Source organism: Triturus cristatus, chromosome 1_1, assembly GCF_964204655.1.
Source record: "Triturus cristatus chromosome 1_1, aTriCri1.1, whole genome shotgun sequence".
NCBI lineage: Eukaryota > Metazoa > Chordata > Amphibia > Caudata > Salamandridae > Triturus > Triturus cristatus.
This window is the reverse complement of record NC_140579.1, coordinates 63,987,296-64,007,175: the sequence shown is the minus strand read 5'-3', so window position 1 is coordinate 64,007,175 and position 19,880 is coordinate 63,987,296. Positions and strand designations below refer to the sequence as shown.

Below are 19,880 nucleotides of genomic sequence, written 5' to 3'. Positions count from 1 at the left end.
GCCATTCGTCCAGGTATGGATACACGAACAGACCTTGGCGATGTAATGCTGCCACTACCACTGCCATGCATTTCGTGAAAACCCTCGGGGCAGATTTTAGACCGAAGGGTAAGACTTTGAACTGGTAATGTTTTGTGCCCACCATGAACCGCAGGAACTTGCGATGCCGTGGTGTGATTGGGATGTGAAAATCCGCATCTTGGAGATCGACCGAACATATCCAATCGCCTTTTCTCCGATGTGGAAATATTTGATGGAGCGCCAACAACCCGAAACATTTCCTTCTTGATGAACTTGTTCAGAGAACGTAGGTCTAGAATTGGTCTGAACTTGTTCGGTTGGTCTTTTTTCTGAACAAGGAAGTATCTTGAGTAGACCCCCTGTCCTCTCAGTGCAGGAGGGACCTCTTCTGTGGCCAGTTTCCTGAGAAGGGTCGACACTTCCTGACACAGGAGATCTAGGTGTAGCTGTCGGGATTTCACCGGAGGAACCTGTCTTGGGGACGCACAAAAACGTATTGTGTAATGTAGGAAAGTGGCTCTGTATATACTGTTCCCAAATAAGTAAAGTGTGTACAGAGTCCACAGTCCCCAAAGGTTTGGCAGAGGCTTAAGTTATATATAACCGTACTCTCTAAAGTGGTAGCTTGGTCTAGCAGTAAGGCAGTATCGGAGGAAAGTGTAAAGCATTTGTTGCATACACTCAGTCAGCAAATGGTCTCACACACTCAATAACTGAACTCTAGGCCAATGGTTTATATATAAAAAATATATGCTTGTTTTATTTTAGAACCAACAATAGGTATCAAAATATACTTTCTCAGAATGAGATGCTTTAGTTAAATACTTTGCAATAGGCAATTGACTTTTGAATGCAATAGTTAGTTTGTTGCAATACGCAACACAATTTCAAACACAATAATACATTGAGCTTAATAGGAATTTTAAGTTATATGCAATTGATTACTTTCAGGATTACTTCTCTAACTACAGGACTGGATCCTAGATTCAGGCCTGGGACAGTTCTTAGAAACAAGTGAGTAAATACGTTTTAGTTACTGTTGTGATTTTTAAGCAATATTTTTCTATTTTAAAAGTCGACAATTTTTTTCTACTGAAATCACCAATGTTAACCTATGGAAGGAAATTCACTTAGCAGGTAAGTGGGGTTATTGTTACTTTTTCTAGCTCAATGTTGGATCCTGGATCCAGCACTAGTGTTCCACCTCTAGGCAGTTGAGAGAGTGCGTTTAGGTTATACAGGCGATTTTTAAAGAATATTTAGAAGTTTGCAAAATCGACACTTAGAAACTTTATCAGGAAGGAAATTCAAGTTGCAGGTAAAGTATGTTCTCATTACTTTTGTAATCCAGTGCTGGGCTCCTAGGCTCAGTACTGGGACATCTATCTAAAACAGGTAAATAATTACGTTTTCACAGTTGGTACGATTTTTGTAGTTTGACTGAGCGGTTCCGTCATGCGCATAGCGCAACCGACGCTCATGATGGAACCGCTCCGTCATGAGCGTCGAAGGGGTTAAAGTTTAGAAACTCCACACTTAAAAGAAATCTCGAGTAAAACCAGCCAATGTTACCCTATGGAAGAAAAGTGGGTTATCGGCTTTTGAGTAAGTACTCAACTGGCAGAGTTAAGGTGCTGGGCATAGACTCAGGGGTCTCCCAGGGTCAGGTAAGTACAGTTGTTACAGCCTCAGCGGCACTGGGGCAGCCGGGTGCAGAGTGAGTTAGGCCCAATGTTATCCTATGGAAGGCAGGGGGCCCTTGGTTGGTGGCTGCTGACTGGCAGGCCACGCGGCTGTGGGAAATGCCCTCCTGGTCACTTGCTCAGGGCAAATGGAGAAGTAGGTAGGAGTAGAAGTTGCACTGCCAGGGCCACTCGGGCAGCTGGGTGCAGGCTGCTTTTGAGACGTCTGGCGCTCAATGGGCTGCGATGGAAAAGCTCAAGGACGAACAAAGGCTGCAAGCTCTGGGACCGAGATTCTTTAGGTGCGACCACCACTTCGAGAGGTTAGTTGGAGGATCGGTAGGTACCCAGGAGTTCGGCACAGGGGGCCGCAGGGCGCCGGGTGCATGGGTGCCTTTTGATGTCGGGAAATCTTACCCTCTGTTGATCGCAGTTATGGGGGTCCCTGGTTCTGAGGCTGCAGGCGTTGTCAGGAGCGTCGAGGTGGGTCCTTGGGTGCCGTGTTCGGGGTCACAGTCGCCAGGGGGAACGCCCTCGGGGTCTTTGTCCACTCCAGCACAGGCCAGGCTTGGCGGGTGCAGAGTGTGCAGGGTGTGCGGTTCCTGGCTGATGCCAGGGGTCAGTTACTTGTTTTGAGCACTGCCACTGCTTGTGGGAGTCCCAGATGCTCAGAGTCACAAGGGAGCCAGGTCCTCCGGGGTTTGTGAGGTTGCTGGCCACGGGAGATGCCGGGATTTAGCAGGAGCAGGTTCGAGGGTCAACAGGCTGGTAGGGCTGGGGCCAAAGCAGTTGGTGTCTTCCTCTTGTTAGCAGCTGCACGGCAGGTCTTCTTTCTTCTTGATCTTCTTTGCTGTTTTGGAATCTGGAATCTGAGGAAGGAAGGTTCAGGGTGCCCCTAAATACTAACTTTAGGGGCGTTACAGGTAGGTAAAAAACAGGCACCACTGGGTCCCTGCCCTGGGGTGGGTACACCCCCTATCCTGCCACTCTCCTGTGAGAGGGGGGCAGTGGCCTAGTCCTGATTGGGCAAGGCTCCCCATCTTCAAGATGGCGAGAGTCTGGGGATGTGCTTCACCTCGCCTCCCTCATCTGAGGGGTGGGGTTGGCAGAGGCTGGCACACCCCCTGTCCTTCCTTAAGGGTTTCCGGCCAGCCTCCCCACCAGAGCGGGGGTTTACAACCGGTAGGGGCCAGTTGCTGGGTACAGCAAGTGGCCTGGAGAAGCTCACAAAGGCGGCATGCCTTTGAAGCTTCCCCTGCCCATGCTAGGGGAGGAGACCTAGCACCTCGCCCAGGATGTGCATTGTTGCAGGCCCAGGAGAGCGGATGGCTCTCGACCCAGGGGTCCAGCAACATGTCTGCTGTGTGGCAGCCTAGGCAGACCCTCCAACCAGACGTGGATTGTAGGATAGGTTCAGGGGGCTTCTCTATGTCGTGCATGGTACATTAAATCCTGCACTGGCATCCGTGCGGGTTTAATTTGCTGAGAAGTTTGTTACCAAACTTCTCAGTCTTCAGGGGAGCCATCATGGTGCTGTGAAATTCGTGTTGACGATCTGCCAGCACCATATACTCTTAAATGGCAGCACTGCACTTACAGTACCCAGGAATGGACCTGGGTACTGTAGGGGCACAGGGCTCATGCTCCTGTACCCACACCACTGGCATAGGGCACCCAGCTAGAGGAGTGGCTGATGTATGCCAGGGCAGTGTAGGTTGTGGGCATGGCGCACAGGGATGTGTGCCATGTCGACTCTGTTTTGTTCTATACCCAGACACTCAGCCTGCAAGGGCAGTATGTGTCAGGGTACAGGGCCTCTAAGGGTGGCACAATAAGTGCTGCAGCCCTTAGGGGCCTTCCCTGGTCACAAGGCCCTGGGTACCTAGGGTACCATTTACCAGGGGCTGACATGTGGCCAGGGTTTGCCAAATTGGGTTTTAGGTTTCAGCATAGTTTTTAGGGACGGAACATAGGCCCTGGGCACCTGATTGGCAGGAGCCCAGGGTACACTCAGTCAAAGTACATTCAGCAATTCAGCAAGCAAAAAGTGGGGGCATACCATGCAAGAAAGATGGCACTTTCTCACACCCATCCAATCCCTGTGGCCTGAGTGGGCAGGAAAAGCGCTCCGCTCAGGTCCTGTCCGGCTGCTGAATGCAGCCAGGCGTTAGAACCCTAAGTGTACATGTGTGTTTTGTTCTGTCTGAGATGTCCAGCCAAACCCACATGCGTACCTAGGGAGCTGTAGGAGAGTAGGATCTGCTTCACATGGGTACCCCCACTTTTTGCTGGTGTTTCACTGTTTTTCGACCTTAGTCTGGCTGTGGCCCTGCTAATCAGGACCCCAGCCTAGCTGCTTCCTCTCTAAAATGGTTTCCATGTACATTAGGTACATTTCAAATTGGATTCTGGAGTGCCTTATAAGCCCCTAGTATATGGTATACTATGTACCTAAGGCATAGGTACCTCAGAGGCCTACCAGGGGCTGAAGCATGTATTATACCACCCCTTGGAAGCACTCCAAAATGACACCACAGGTCTGCTACTGCAGCCTGGGTAAGGTGGTGCTTGCACCCCTTACTGTGGTATAAGGCTACCTATATCACTACCATTGCACACATATAAAACCTATAAGTCACTCCTATGGCAGGCCCGAACAATCCTGAAGGCAGAGTGCTTGGATTTTATGTGAGAGTGTGCCCCTGCATGAGCAGAGCCCCTCTGCAGCGTTCGGAGTACCTCCTCTAATGCTGTTTGTGGTGCAGCCTGACCATATACTCTTAAGTGCATTATAACCTTGCGGTAAATGCTAACTTTGGACTGGCTGCATGGAAACATGTTGTGTTTGGTTTCAAACGCTTTGGAATACTCTTCCCACCCCCCTGCGCGGCCAGTTCTGGCAGCGGGGGTAGCATTCCACCCTTCTAGAGGGAGAGACATGTTCACACTGGTCTACCCGGTAAAGACTTTCTAAAGCCCTGGCATCACAAAAAGGATGCCACAGATACGGGTCTGGCCTCCTGCTGCTGACCAAAACTCCGGCAGGGGAGGTGTAACCACCTCCCCAGACAGGCAGATGTGTATTGGGGCTGGGCGGGAGCACTCTGGTGCTTTGAATTCCTGCCCTGGGAGCACACTTGGTTTCCCTGAGCATAGTCCAGTTCAAACCGGTTGCATGGGCTACCTGCCCCTGCTCTGGCGCGAAATTGGACAAAGGAAATGGGTGTAACCACCCCTCTTTCCAAACCCTCCCATAGGTGGGTCCCTAGAGTATGTCCAACCCCCAAACTTAGTATAAGTATGGGAACCCAGTCATTGAGACTTTAGATTACCCTGGACGAAACTCTGTAACATATATCCTGGACCTTTGACTTTCCATTTTCGCTAGAAGACTGAATAAATCTCCCTTGGGGTCAAGGAGTGACTCCCCTGCTTGGCAGGCACCAAAGAAGCAACTGTCCGGTCTGCAACTCTGAAGCTCCCGCCTGATGCCGAAGTCTTTGCATCACCAGAGGTGGATTTCCAGACTTCCCCGAGGCTACCCTGAGTCCACAGCAAAGCTGAGGCCCATGGGTGACGTGGAACCGTGACCCTTGGACACCGTGATCTTTTGCCGATCCATCATCTTCCTGGTCTTCCTCGAAGTTGTGCTTTGGGCTCAGAGTAGCCAAAGCCTTGAGCACCTCCTGCACCGAAGATCTCTGGCCTCCACTCCACGAGTGACCCGTGGACCAGTTTCAAGTGTGACCGCTCGAGGCTCCTTCGCGATCGCTAGCCCGTTGGCTAGTGGGTCCTCACGAAGGCAACTCCTTCTGATTGGGCTTTCCTGGTTGCTCCAGACGAGCCCCGACTTACCCTCACTGGGTGAGTTCCCCAGACCTTGCTGGTCTGCACCGACGTCCTTTATCTATTTTCACGTGACTTGTCCGTAGCCAAGGCTTGTTGGGTCCAATCTTGTCGCCGACGCCGCAGCACTCGACAGACTTCGTGGGACAGCTCGAATCCAGCTCCTGGCCATCGTTGATGCCTCCTGGACCTCGTGGCTGAAGAATCAAGACACCCGTCAACTCACCTGAAGCACCCGACATCTGTGGGCATTGGACTATCGTGTCACTGGTAAGTGACCCAGACTCTGTCCCCTCTGCTTTCAGGTTCCTTCCATCCCAGATCCAGGCTTGGATCTCTCCGGACACTTCTCCTCTTCATGGCAGCAGCACTTCCTGAGCAGCTTCCATTGAAAACAGCGACGCAACCCGACATCAAAAGACACCTATGCACCCGGCTTCCCTGGGTGAGGTAACTCTAGTACTCCGGTGCTCCCGTGGGTGTTGGCCCTAGACACCTGTAAGTCCAATAGGGTTCGCTCATAGTCATCCTCTAAGTGTCCTTAAACTCTTAATTTCCAACCGCGACTTAACCCATAGAAGTTAAAGGCGAGTCGCGGCTGTGTTCTCCCACTGCACGGGTCGTCCGTGGGTCCCCTGTGTCACTACATTGGGTGGTTCCTTGTGGTCCAAGCACTTCTACAGGCTCTAGGCCTTGTCTAGTCCAGTCGTGGTTCTTATACCACTTTATTGGTATATGGTTTGGTACGCCCCTAGGGCCCAAACGTGTATCTGTGCTTTTACTGTTGAGTGCTGACTTGTAACTTAAGTACTTCGAACTCCAGCCTCATAAAGAGACTAGAGGGGTGTGTTTCATCTTAAATACATATATTTTGAATATATTCCTGGTGTGGTTGTCCTTTGATTTGGTCATTCAAGAGATTATAGACTGGTAAAACAAGCTGCTTTACACTGCTTCAAGACTTAGCCCGAAGGCTGCTCTCCATAGCTACCACTAGGATAGCTTTCAATAAAGGTTATCTTTAACCTATCACCATAAGGGGTTGTTTTGGACTGGTACATGGTGCCCACTATAACTAGTGGACAGCATATATCAGGCAACCTTCTCACAGGAGCGCACAAGCACTCCTCCCCGTGCCCCGCCCCTCCCTGTACAAGCAGGCTCTGAGCCAGCAAACGAAAAATAAAACTTTGCTAGAGCGTCGTTTTATTTTTTGTTTGCGTGCTCTGCGCCATGCAGTGGAGTGACGTCCTCTGCCACTGCAGCGGAACTGCCACTGAGTTCCACATGTCTTCTGCCCGTTGTATTAGTGCTACAGCTTCTCTTATGGGGGCCGCCAAATCCCTGCCAGGGGCCGCCACGATATGTATTGTATCCGATTCCTCGTAGCGGCCCCTGGGGTTTGGCGGCCCTGTGAAGGTGCACAGCTTGCACATGCCTAAGGCCGCCCCTATGGTAGAAATTGTTTAACTCACTTCTTTCCTGTTTTGTGTGTGGCCTTGTTCATTTCATTGCGAGTTGTGGGAAAGGGGAAAAGCAAGACCTGCAGGGCTGTGTGAGGGGTGAGGAAGCACTAGAAAGCGAGAACCGCATGAAAGGCACACAGGCAAGAGAGCAACACTGACTTGGGATGGGGAGGAGAAACACATGGCAAGAGAGAGGATGGAGAATCTCGCAGATGAGAGCGAGGACAACCCTTAGTGGGAGGGCAGATGCACAGGAGGGAGTAGACAGCTGGAGAGCATATGCACGCTTGTAGAGTGCTTAAAGAAAAAAATAATTCCTTAAAAGTGAGCAGTGGGACGAGACTAGTAAAAAGGCTGTGATTCAGGGGAGGTACAAACACACGACGAGCAAGGCAAGCCATCAATTGAGAAGCAAGCAAATGAGGAGTCAACCATCAAGCAATATTCAGCAAAGGAGGGCTTTAAGCCCACTGTAAGATTTTGGTATGCTGACTATAGGTCTTTTGATAGGTATGGTAGGCTTGACTTAAACATGACGATCACATAGCTATAAAGACAGTAGTTGTAATGCAGAATAAAAGTAACCAGTCTGTAAAGACACTTGTCTGCCTAATTCCAACTGCACTATATAGTATTGTTTGTTGTTTGCTAGCAATCATTTGTCTTTGAATAGACTGCTTTATGAGAAGGATTATTGATACTTATTCTCTCTCTCCTGCAGAATGCCATCATGTTCGGTGAGAAGAGGCACACCGACGTGCAGTTCTACACCGAAGTGGGTGAGATCACAACCGACCAGCACATGCATGACCGAGATGACCTCTATGCTGAGCAGGTGAGATCAAGGCTGGAGGTGATCAGTAGAGGTTCTTCCCACAACGAAGGTGCCCCAAAATCACTGGAGGGGCACAAGCTCCCCTCAAATTGCAACATTAAGGCGATAGTTCTCTAAATATTGCCTTGAAGCATCTGCTTCTGATGCGTGAATCTTTATTGAACAAAGTGAAGCTGAATGCCAACATCACCTAAGGCCTCGGTAGTCATCGTTTCTTCAGTGCTTTCCCCTTCACCAATTTAGTTTCCATGTTGCTTTTTCCATAGCAGCCCAGACCTTCAGCACTGATATATTGATGTTTAATCGTGTCTTTTGTATACTTAATTGGTGTGCCTAATCCTACCATATAGTGTAAGGACTGGAATTTTACAAGTTGTTGTTCCCAAATAGTTTTGGCCTGTAGACCCAACTGGAGTAACTGCATCACCATGAAGCCTACGATGCTGTGCAACAGACTCCATCTCTTGTAACTGGAAAGCAAAGATGAAAGGATACCTGTGTCACAAGACTGTGCTGAAAACTACGATAATAGTCAGAGCCTAAAATCACGAATGGTAGTTCTTCTTGGAGCAGACTCTTTGCTGATTTAGCAGCACTTTTCATGACTGAAATCGCATGCCTGTCCAGTTTGAATCACACGTAAAAAAAGCCCCTAACATTTGTCCCAGGTTACTGTGAGAAAGTGGCTCTGTATATACTGTTCCCAAATAGGTACAGGGTGTACAGAGTCCACAGTCCCCAGAGGCTTGGCAAAGGCTAAAGTTAGATATAACCTTACTCTCTAAAGTGGTAGCTTGGTCGAGCAGTAAGGCAGTATCAGAGGACAGTGTAAAGCATTTGTTGCACACACTCAGCCAGCAAATGGTCTCACTCACTCAATAACTGAACTCTACGCCAATGGTTTATAGGTATAAAAAATATGCTTGTTTTATTTTAGAACCAACAATCGGTATTAAAATATACTTTCTCAGAATGAGATGCTTTATATAAATTAACCCTGGGCGTAGTTCGCGAAGTAGCGCTTCGCGTAGCTACGCAAAGTGCACTTTGCACTACGTGAGCTACGCGTAGCACTTCGCGAACTGCGTAGTACCCTGTTCGCACTGTGCAAGATGTCGTTTTCAATGCTTGCACAGTGCGGACAAGCAACCGGCACTGTGCAATCATTGAAAACAGCATCTTGCACAGTGCGAGCTGTAGTTTTCTGCTGCTCGAGTAGATTTTTACTCGAGCGGCAGCTTTCTCAACGCGAACTGGTAGTTTCTCATCGCGAGCGGTCGCGAGCATACGCGACCACTCGCAATGAGAATCCTGACCTCCTCGCGTTGGGAATCTCGCCGGGAGGTTTATTTTCCATGCTCTCGATCGCCAACTTGATGTTGCTGATCGCGAACAAGGAAAAGTCTTGCCGGGAAGTCATTTTGCTTGCTCGCGGTCGCCAACTTGACATTGAGGACCGCGAGCAAGCAAAAAATGACCGCTGCACTACGCAACACTACGCTACGCGTGTTTGCACTGTGCTACGTGCAATTTGCGTAGTGCGAAGTAGCGCAAACTTCGCAAACTACGCGAGCGTAGCACAGTGCTTTGCCCAGGCTTAATATAAATACTTTTGCAATACGCAATTGACTTTTGTAAACAGTTACAAGTGGTTGCAATAGGCAACACAATTTTAAACACAATAATGCATTGAGCTCAATGGAAGTTTCAAGTTATTTGCAACAGATTACTTTTAGGATTACTTTTGGAATTCCAGGACTGGATCCTAGATTCAGTCCTGGGTCAGTACTTAGAATCAAGTGATGAAAGTCGACTTAATTACTGTGATGATTTTTAAATAATATTTAGCTATTTTAAAAGGTGACACTTAGAAAATATTTCATAGAAAACAGTCAATGATTCCCTATGGAAGAAAATTCAAGTTGCAGGTATAGTATGTTCTCGTTACTTTTGTAATCCAGTACTGGGTACCTAGACTCAGTACTGGGACCTTTATCCAAAACAGGTAAGCAATTACGTTTTCAGAAGTTATACGATTTTTAAAGAATATTTAAAGTTTGCAGAAATTGACAGAAGAAATTTCACAGAAAAACAGTCAATGATTTCCATTGGGAGAAAATTGGGTTACTGATAAGTACAGTTGTAAGTATTTTTCAGAGTCAGTACTGGGCACCGAGATCCAGCACTGGGAGCTCACCCAAGAGCAGGTGAGTATTTTCATTTTCGTTACTCGGCTGATTTTTGGTGAATATTTTAAGATTTGAAAAGTCCACACTTAGAAGAAATTTCAGGAAAAGCCAGTCAATGTTACCCTATGAAGAAAATAGAGTTATCGGTTTAAAGGTAAGTACTCGACTGGCAGAGTTGAGGTTCTGGGCATAGACTCAGGGGTCCCCCAGGGTCAGGTAGGTAGAGTTGGTTCACCCTCAGCGGCACAAGGGCGGCCGGGTGCAGAGAGAGTTAGGCCCAATGTTATCCTATGAGAGGTAGGGGGGCCTTGGTTGGTGGCTGCTGACTAGCTGTAGAAGCTGGGTTCCTGGTCACTTACTCAGGGCAAGTAGGGAAGTAGATAGGTGTAGAGGTTACACTGCCAGGGCCAGTCGGGCGGCTGGCTGCAGGGTGCTTTGGAGCCTTCGGGCGCTCAATTGATTTCAATGGGAAATCTCCGGTTTAGAAAAAGACTGCAAGCTCGGGGACGAAGATTCTTCAGGTGCCACCACCACTTTGAGAGGTAAGTTGGGTAGTTGGAGGATAGGTAGGTAACCCCGGGATCGGGCACAGGAGGCCGCGGGGCGCCGGGTGCAGGGGTGCCTTTTGGTGTCGGGAAATCTTACCCTTTGTTGATCGCGGTTGGGGGGGCACCTGGTTCTGAGGCTGCAGGCCTCAGGAGTGTCGAGGGAGGTCCTTGGGTGCCGGACTCGGGGTCGCAGTCGCCGTGGGGTCATCCTCGTGGTCTTTGTTCACTCCGGCACAGGCCAGGCTTGGCCGGTGCAGAGTGTGCTGGGTTCGCGGTTCCGGGCTGCTGCCAGGGATTAGAAGTAGATTTTGAGTAGAGCCTCTACTCATGGGAGTCCCAGGGGTTTAGAGTCAAAAGGTAGCCAGGTCCTCTGGGGTTTGTGAGGTTGCTGGCCACAAGAGATGCCGGGTTGGAGCAGTAGCAGGTTCGAGGGTAGACAGGCCGGTAGGGCTGGGGCCAAAGCAGTTGGTGCCTTCCTCTTCTTAGCAGCTGCAGGGCAGGTCTTCTTTCTTCTAGCTCTTCTTCGGATTTTGGAATCTGGAATCTGGGAAAGGAAGGTTCAGGGTGCCCCTAAATACTAGATTTAGGGGCGTTACAGGTAGGTGAAGGGCAGGGACCAATGTGTCCCTGTCCTGGGGTGGGTACACCCCCTATCCTGCCTCTCTCCTGTGGGATGGGGGCAGTAGCCTAGTCCTGATAGGGCAGGGCTTTCCATCTTCAAGATGGCGAGAGCCCGGAGATGTGCTTCACCTCGCCTCCCCCACCTGAGGGGTGGGGTTGGCAGACTGGCATATCCCCTGTCCTTATTTGGGGTTTCCGGCCAAGCTTCCCGCCAGAGTGGGGGGTTGCAGTGGCCTGGGGAAGCTCACAGAGGCGGCATGCCTTTGAAGCTTCCCCCTGCCCATCCTGGGGGAGGAGATTTAGCACCTCGCCCAGGATGTGCATTGTTGCAGGCCCAGGAGAGCAGGGGCTCTCCTACTCAGGGGTCCAGCAACATGTCTGCTGTGTGGCAGCCTCGGCAACATCAGAACAGACGTGGATTGTAGGTTAAGTTTTAGGGGCCATCTCTAAGATGCCCTCTGGGGTGCTTGTTACATTAAATCCCACACTGGCATCAGTGTGGGTTTAATGTGCTCAGAAGTTTGATACCAAACTTCTCAGTCTTCAGTGTTGCCATTATGGGGCTGTGGAGTTCGTGTTTGACGAGCTCTCAGCACCATGTACTCTTAAATGGCAGCACTGCACTTACAGTGCCCAGGAATGGACCAGGGGACTGTAGGGGCACAGGGCTCCTGCTCCTGTGCCCACACCCCCCCACAAACGAAAGGTGATGAGACTAACCTTGCCCTATGGAGTCTTCATTGTCTAAGTGGAAGAACCTGGAAAGTCCATCTGCATTGGCATGGGCAGTCCCTGGTCGGTGTTCCACTTCAAAGTCCATTCCCTGTAGGGAGAAGGACCACCTTAGTAGTTTTGGATTTTCCCATTTCATCTGCATTAGCCATCTGAGAGGTCTGTGGTCAGTTTGAATCAGGAAGTGAGTACCAAACAAGTATGGCCTCAACTTCTTCAGGGACCAAACCACAGCAAAGGCCTCCCTCTCAATGGCACTCCAACGCTGCTCTCTGGGGAGTAGCCTCCTGCATATAAAAGCAACAGGTTGGTCTTGGCCTTCATCATTGGTCTGGGATAGGACCGCTCCTATCCCTAGCTCAGAGGCATCAGTCTGCACTATGAACTGCTTGGCATAATCTGGAGCTTTTAGAATTGGTGCTGAGCACATTGCTTCTTTCAGGGTGTCAAAAGTCGTTTTGGCAACTAACTGTCCAGTTAACCTTCTTGGGCATCTTCTTGGAGGTGAGTTCTGTGAGGGGGGTCACAATGGACCCATATCCCTTCACAAACCTCCTGTAGTACCCAGTCAAGCCAAGGTATGCCCTGACTTGGGTCTGGGTGGTTGGAGCTATCCAGTCCATGATGGCCTGGATCTTGGGTTGTAAGGGTTGTACTTGGCCTCCATCCACAAGGTGGCCCAAGTACACCACAGTGCCCTGCCCTATCTGGCAATTGGATACCTTGATAGTGAGACCTGCATTTTGCAGAGCCTCTAAAACCTTCCCAAGGTTGATCAGGTGATCCTGCCAGGTGGAGCTAAAGATAGCAATATCATCAAGATAAGCTGCACTAAAGGATTCCAGCCCAGCCAGGACATGGTTCACCAACCTCTGGAAGGTAGCAGGGGCATTCTTTAGCCCAAAGTAAACTGATAATGCCCATCAGGGGTGGAGAATGCTGTCATTTCTTTTGCTCCTGGGGCCATGCCAATCTGCCAGTACGCTGCAGTTAAGTCAAAGGTACTGAGGAATTGGGCTGCCCCTAATTTATCTATCCGCTCATCTGCTCTTGGAATAGGGTGAGCATCTGTCTTGGTGAGCCCTCTATAGTCCACACAGAACCTCATCTCTCTTTTCACCTTGTTGATGAGGTTTGGGGACCAGAACTACTGGGCTAGCCCAGGGGCTCTCAGAGGGTTCAATGACCCCTAACTCCAGCATCTTGCTGACCTCAGCTTTGATGCTTTCCTTGACTTGGTCTGACTGTCGATAGATTTTGTTTTTGACAGGTGCACTGTCACCAGTGTCCACATCATGGGTACACCAGTTTGTCAGACCAGGGGTCAGGGAATAGATGCTAGCATACTGTTGCAAGACTTGCTTGCAGTCAGTCTGCTGCTGGGCAGAGAGGGTGTCTGAAAAGATAACACCATCTACTGACCCATCTTGTGGGCTGTAGGAGAGGAGGTCAGGGAGCGGTTCACTCTCTGCTTCCTGTTCCTCATCAGTCACCATCAGCATGGTGATGTCAGCCCTGTCATTGTAGAGCTTAAGGCGGTTCACATGGATAACCCTTTTGGTTGTCCTGCTAGTGGCCAGGTCAACTAAATAGGTGACCTCACTCTTTCTTTCTAGGATAGGATAAGGGCCACTCCATTTATCTTGGAGGGCCCTTGGTGCCACTGGCTCCAAAACCCACACCTGTTGCCCAGGTTGAAATTCAACCAATGCAGCTTTTTGGTCATACAAGTGCTTCTGGAGCTCCTGGCTGGTCTCAAGGTTCTTGGATGCTTTTTCCATGTACTCAGCCATTCTGGACCTTCGGCCAAGCACATAGTCCACTATGTCTTGTTTGGGCTCTTGAAGAGGCCCTCCCAGCCCTCTTTTACAAGACAAAGCGGTCCCCTTACAGGATGACCAAACAGAAGTTCAAAGGGTGAGAAAACTACTCCCTTCTGTGGTTCTTCCCTGTAAGCAAAAAGCTGGCATGGTAACAGGACATCCCACCTCCTTTTGAGTTTTTCAGGGAGACCCATGATCATACCTTTCAATGTCTTGTTGAATCTCTCAACAAGGCCATTGGTTTGTGGGTGGTAGGGTGTAGTAAATGTGTACTGCACTCCACACTCCTTCCACATATGTGTCAGGTAAGCAGACATGAAGTTGGAACCTCTGTCTGAAACCACCTCCTTAGGAAACCCTACCCTGGTGAAGACACCCAGGAGTGCCTTGGCTACTGCAGGAGCTGTAGTAGTCCTAAGTGGAATTGCTTCAGGGTACCTAGTAGCATGATCCACTACTTCAATAAATGTGTTCCCTGAGGCTGTGGGAGGTTCAAGTGGACCCACAATGTCCACTCCTACCCTTTCAAAGGGTACCCCCACCACTGGTAGTGGGATGAGGGAGGCCTTTGGGTGGCCACCTGTCTTGCCACTGGCTTGACATGTAACACAGGAGCTGACAAACACCTTCACCTTTTGGTGTATCTGGGGCCAGTAAAAGTGACTCACTAGCCTTTCCCAAGTTTTGGATTGCCCCAGATGTCCAGCCAGGGGGATGTCCTGAACCAAAGTTAGGAGGAACTCCCTGTATTTCTGTGGCACTACCGCCCTCCTGGTGGTTCCAGGAGTGGGGTTTCGTGCCTCAGCATACAGTAATCCCTCTTCCTAATAAGCTCTGTGGGTACCACGGACATCTCCCCTTGCTTCTGAAACAGCTTGCTGCCTCAGGCTTTCAAGAGTGGGACAGTCTCGCTGACCCTGGCACAGCTCTTCCCTAGAGGGTCCCCGTGGGCCCAAGAGTTCAACCTGGTAAGGGTCAAGCTCCATGGGCTCAGTTCCCTCAGGGGTATCCAAATCCTCTCCCTGTGGAGAGGGGTCCTGAATGTTTTGCTGTACAGAAGCTGGTTCCCCAGTCTTCCTAGCTTTTCTCTTGGTTGGTTGGGCCATTATTTCAGGCTCCAGACCTACCTTTTCACCCTTCCTCTTGCACTGTGCTCTGGTTTGCACACACACCAATTCAGGGATGCCCAGCATGGCTGCATGGGCCTTTAGCTCAACCTCAGCCCAGGCTGAGGTTTCCAGATGACTAGTGGTGACACTGTCAGCGTTGGTGACTGGGTAAGACTTCCCAATCAAATATTGCTCAGGGGAAAGCAGTGTGTCTCTGAGGGATACAGGTGACACTGGCACCTGTATCCCTCAGAGCTTCTACCATAGTTCCATTCACCCAGGGGTACTGTAAATATTTCTTTAAGTTGGGTGGCCACACAGCTACAGTGGCAAACTCCACTTCTCCCAGGGAGACTAGACTTGCTTCAGTGTGTTCCCAGATTTGCTCAGGGTACACTGCTGATCCCATCTGTATACTTGCTGCTCCAGGAGTAGCTGTACTGGGTGCCTTAGGGGCTTTGTTGTGGGGGCAAGATGTATCTACAGTTAGGTGTCCTGGCCTCTTACAGTTATTACACCAGGCCTTTAAGGGATCAAAGTTCTTCCCCCTATAGGGTTGAGGCACATAGGGAGTGGTTTGGGTCCCACCCACCTGAACAGGTTTTTGGGGCCCTTTGGAAGATTCAGACTTTTTATTTTAAGGATTCTCACCACCTTCCCCTGGGGAGGTTTTGTGACCACTTTCTTTTGGTCACCCCCAGTGGCTGTCCTTGTCACCCTAGTCTTGACCCAGTGGTCTGCCTTCTTTTCCAATTCTTGGGGAGAAATTAGACCTAGGTCTACCAAATGCTGATGCAACTTTCCATTTGTGCAGTTACTTAATATATGTTCTTTCATGAATAAATTGTACAATCCAGTAAAATCCTGCACACCATGTCCAGCTAACCAACCATCCAGTGTCTTCACTGAGAAGTCTACAAAGTCAATCCAGGACTGTGTCTGGGTTTTGTGAGCCCCCTGAATCTAATTCTATACTCCTCAGTAGTGAAACCAAATCCCTCAATCAGAGCTTTCTTCATGAGGTCATAGGATCCTGCATCTGGCCCAGAGAAGGTCAGAAGCCTGTCTCTGCAGTTACCAGAGAAGAGTTCCAACAGGAGTGCCCCCGAGAGAGGTTTATTTACCCTTCTTATGTCACAAGCCCTCTCAAAGGCTGTGAACCATTTGGTGATGTCATCACCTTCCTCAAATTTAGGGACAATCCCTTTGGGGATTTTAAGGTCCGAAGTTTCCTCCCTATCCTTGTTTTTATTATTGCTGCCACCATTGATGGGTGCTAAACCCATCTCTCTCTCTTCTGTTTCTAGAGCCAGGAGCCTGGACTCTAGCTCTAATCTTTTGGCCAGCCTTTCTAGAAGGCTGTTCTCTTCACTGGTGGGTCCCCCAGTGATCTCTCTGGTACCAGAGTCACCTGTGTGATCTCTAGGTCCCCAGATGCTAATTCTTGGATTGAAGGGTATGGGGTTCCTCTCCTCCCTAGGGAATAGTGTGGGGGGGGGGGTTATTATCCACCTCCTCTTCTTCCCTTTCCTCATCTCACTGGCCATCACCATGTTCAGATGGGTGGCCCCTAGCATACTCAGCCAAGAGCTCCTGGAGCCCTAGTTTGGTTGGATGCAGGCCCATTTGCAGTTTTTTAAGTTTGCATAGGGACCTCAATTCCTTGAAAGACAAGCGTAAGTAAGGTGTGAGGTCGAGCTCCTCCACCAGGTCCATGTTATTATTTTCACTAATAGCTTGGTTTGTTTGAGTCATTCTAACCTGACCGTTCTAATCCTCTACCCTGACTGTAGTGACTTTTATTTTTCTAAAATTCTATTGGGACTTAAGCAAGGCCCTAGCAAGACTTTTAGTATTTTTGGAAAAGACCAATCAGAATTCTAAAGGCAATTTTAAGAGTTCTGCTGTGTAATCAGATGGTAACCAAGTAGTCCAACAAATGCAAGTTTGTATCCCACCGCTGATCAACCAATGTGAGAAAGTGACTCTGTAAATACTGTTCCCAAATAGGTACAGTATGTACAGAGTCCACAGTCCCCAGAGGTTTGGCAGAGGCTAAAGGTAGATATAACCTTACTCTTTAAAGTGGTAGCTTGGTCGAGCAGTAAGGCAGTATCAGAGGATAGTGTAAAGCATTTGTTGCACACACTCAGCCAGCAAATGGTCTCACACACTCAATAACTGAACTCTAGGCCAATGGTTTATATATAAAAAAATATATATGCTTGTTTTATTTTAGAACCAACAATAGGTATTACAATATACTTTCTCAGAATGAGATGCTTTATATAAATACTTTTGCAATATGCAATTGACTTTTGTAGAAAGTTACAAGTGGTTGCAATACGCAACACAATTTTAAACACAATAATTCATTGAGTTCAATGGAAGTTTCAAGTTATTTGCAACAGATTACTTTTAGGATTACTTTTGGAATTCCAGGACTGGATCATAGATGCAGCCCTGGGTCAGTACTTGGAATCAAGTGATAAAAGTCGACTTAATTACTGTGATGATTTTTCGACAATATTTTGCTATTTTAAAAATTGACAAAATATTTCATAGAAAGCAGTCAATGATTCCCTATGGCAGAAAATTCAAGTTGCAGGTATAGTATGTTCTTGTTACTTTTGTAATCTAGTACTCGGTACCTAGACTCAGTACTGGGACCTTTATCTAAAACAGGTAAGTAATTACGTTTTCAGAAATTATGATTTTAAAAGAATATTTAAAGTTTGCAGAAATTGACACTTAGAAGAAATCTCACAGAACAACAGTCAATGATTTCCTATGGGAAAAAATTGGGTTACTGGTAAGTACAGTTGTAAGTATTTTTCAGAGTCAGTGCTGGGCACCAAGATCCAGCACTGGGAGCTCACCTATGAGCAGGTGAGTATTTTCGTTTTTGTTACTCGGCTGATATTTGGTGAATATTTTAAGTTTTGGAAAGTCCACACTTAGAAGAAATTTCAGGAAAAGCCAGTCAATGTTACCCTATGGAGAAAATTGAATTATCGGTTTAAAGGTAAGTACTCGACTGGCAGAGTTGAGGTTCTGGGCATAGACTCAGGGGTCCCCCAGGGTCAGGTAGGTAGAGTAGGTTCACCCTCAGCGGCACAAGGGCGGCCGGGTGCAGAGAGAGTTAGGCCCAATGTTATCATATGAGAGGTAGGGGGGCCTTGGTTGGTGGCTGCTGACTAGCAGGCCACGCGGCTGTGGGAGCTGGGCTCCTGGTCACTTACTCAGGGCAAGTGGGGAAGTAGATAGGTGTAGAGGTTGCACTGCCAGGGCTGGGTGCAGGGTGCTTTTGAGCCTTCGGGCGCTCAATTGATTTCAATGGGAAATCTCCGGTTTAGAAAAAGACTGCATGCTCTGGGCGAAGATTCTTCAGGTGCCACCACCACTTCGAGAGGTAAGTTGGGTCGTTGGAGGATAGGTAGGTACCCCGGGATTGGGCACAGGAGGCCGCGGGGCGCCGGGTGAAGGGGTGCCTTTTGGTGTCGGGAAATTTTACCCTCTGTTGATCGCGGTTGGGGGGGCACCTGGTCCTGAGGCTGCAGGCTTCTTCAGGAGCGTCGAGGGAGGTCCTTGGGTGCCGGACTCGGGGTCACAGTCGCCGTGGGGTCGTCCTCGTGGTCTTTGTTCACTCCGGCACAGGCCAGGCTTGGCGGGTGCAGAGTGTGAAGGGTTCACGGTTCCGTGCTGCTGCCAGAGATTAGAAGTAGATTTTGAGTAGAGCCTCTACTCATGGGAGTCCCAGGGGTTTAGAGTCAAAAGGTAGCCAGGTTCTCCAGGGTTTGTGAGGTTGCTGGCCACAAGAGATGCTGAGTTGGAGCATGAGCAGGTTTGAGGGTCGACAGGCCGGTAGGGCTGGGGCCAAACAGTTGGTGTCTTCCTCTTCTTAGCAGCTGCAGGGCAGGTCTTCTTTCTTCTAGCTCTTCTTCGGATTTTGGAATCTGGAATCTGGGGAAGGAATGTTCAGGGTGCCCCTAAATACTAGATTTAGGGGCGTTACAGGTAGGTGAAGGGCAGGGACCAATGGGTCCCTGTCCTGGGGTGGGTACACCTCCTATCCTGTCTCTCTCCTGTGGGAGAAAGGCAGTAGCCTAGTCCTGATTGGGCAGGGCTTCCCATCTTCAAGATGGCGAGAGCCCAAAGATGTGCTTCACCTCGCCTCCCCCACCTGAGGGGTGGGGTTGGCAGGCTGGCACATCCCCTGTCCTTATTTGGGGTTTCCGGCCAAGCTTCCCGCCAGAGTGGGGGGTTGCAGTGGTCTGGGGAAGCTCACAGAGGCGGCATGCCTTTGAAGCTTCCCCCTGCCCATCCTGGGGGAGGAGATCTAGCACCTCGCCCAGGATGTGCATTGTTGCAGGCCCAGGAGAGCAGGGGCTCTCCTACCCAGGGGTCCAGCAACATTTCTGCTGTGTGGCAGCCTAGGCAGCCTCAGAACAGACGTGGATTGTGGGTTAGGTTTTAGGGGCCATCTCTAAGATGCCCTCTGGGGTGCTTGGTACATGAAATCCCACACTGGCATCAGTGTGGGTTTAATGTGCTGAGAAGATTGATACCAAACTTCTCAGTCTTCAGTGTTGCCATTATGGTGCTGTGGAGTTCGTGTTTGACGAGCTCTCAGCACCATATACTCTTAAATGGCAGCACTGCACTTACAGTGCCCAGGAATGGACCTGGGTACTGTAGGGGCACAGGGCTCCTGCGCCTGTGCCCACACCAATGGCATAGGGCACCCAGCTAGAGGGGTGGCTGATGTATGCCATGGCAGTGTAGGTGGTGGGCATGGCACACAGGGATGTGTGCCATGTCGACTCTTTGTTTTGTCTTGCACCCAGACACCCAGCTTGCAAGGGCAGTGTGTGTGTGTAAGGGTACAGGGCCTCTAAGGGTGGCACAATGAGTGCTGCAGCCCTTGGAGGCCTTCCCTGGTCACAAGGCCCTGGGTACCAATGGTACTATATACCAGGAGCTGACATGTGGCCAGGGTTTGCCAATT

The 19,880-nt window shown here is 49.5% G+C and overlaps 1 protein-coding gene across 1 annotated transcript in view; it reads left to right on the top strand.

The window, feature by feature from the left end:
• Positions 1–19,880, top strand: part of LOC146869416 (FACT complex subunit SPT16-like) — a 276,041-nt gene that overhangs the window by 215,683 nt on the left and 40,478 nt on the right. The window contains exon 12 of the mRNA XM_085599793.1: positions 7,737–7,850. Within this exon, the coding sequence (XP_085455919.1) occupies positions 7,737–7,850 (114 nt within the window). The remainder of the gene's footprint in view (positions 1–7,736; positions 7,851–19,880) is intronic.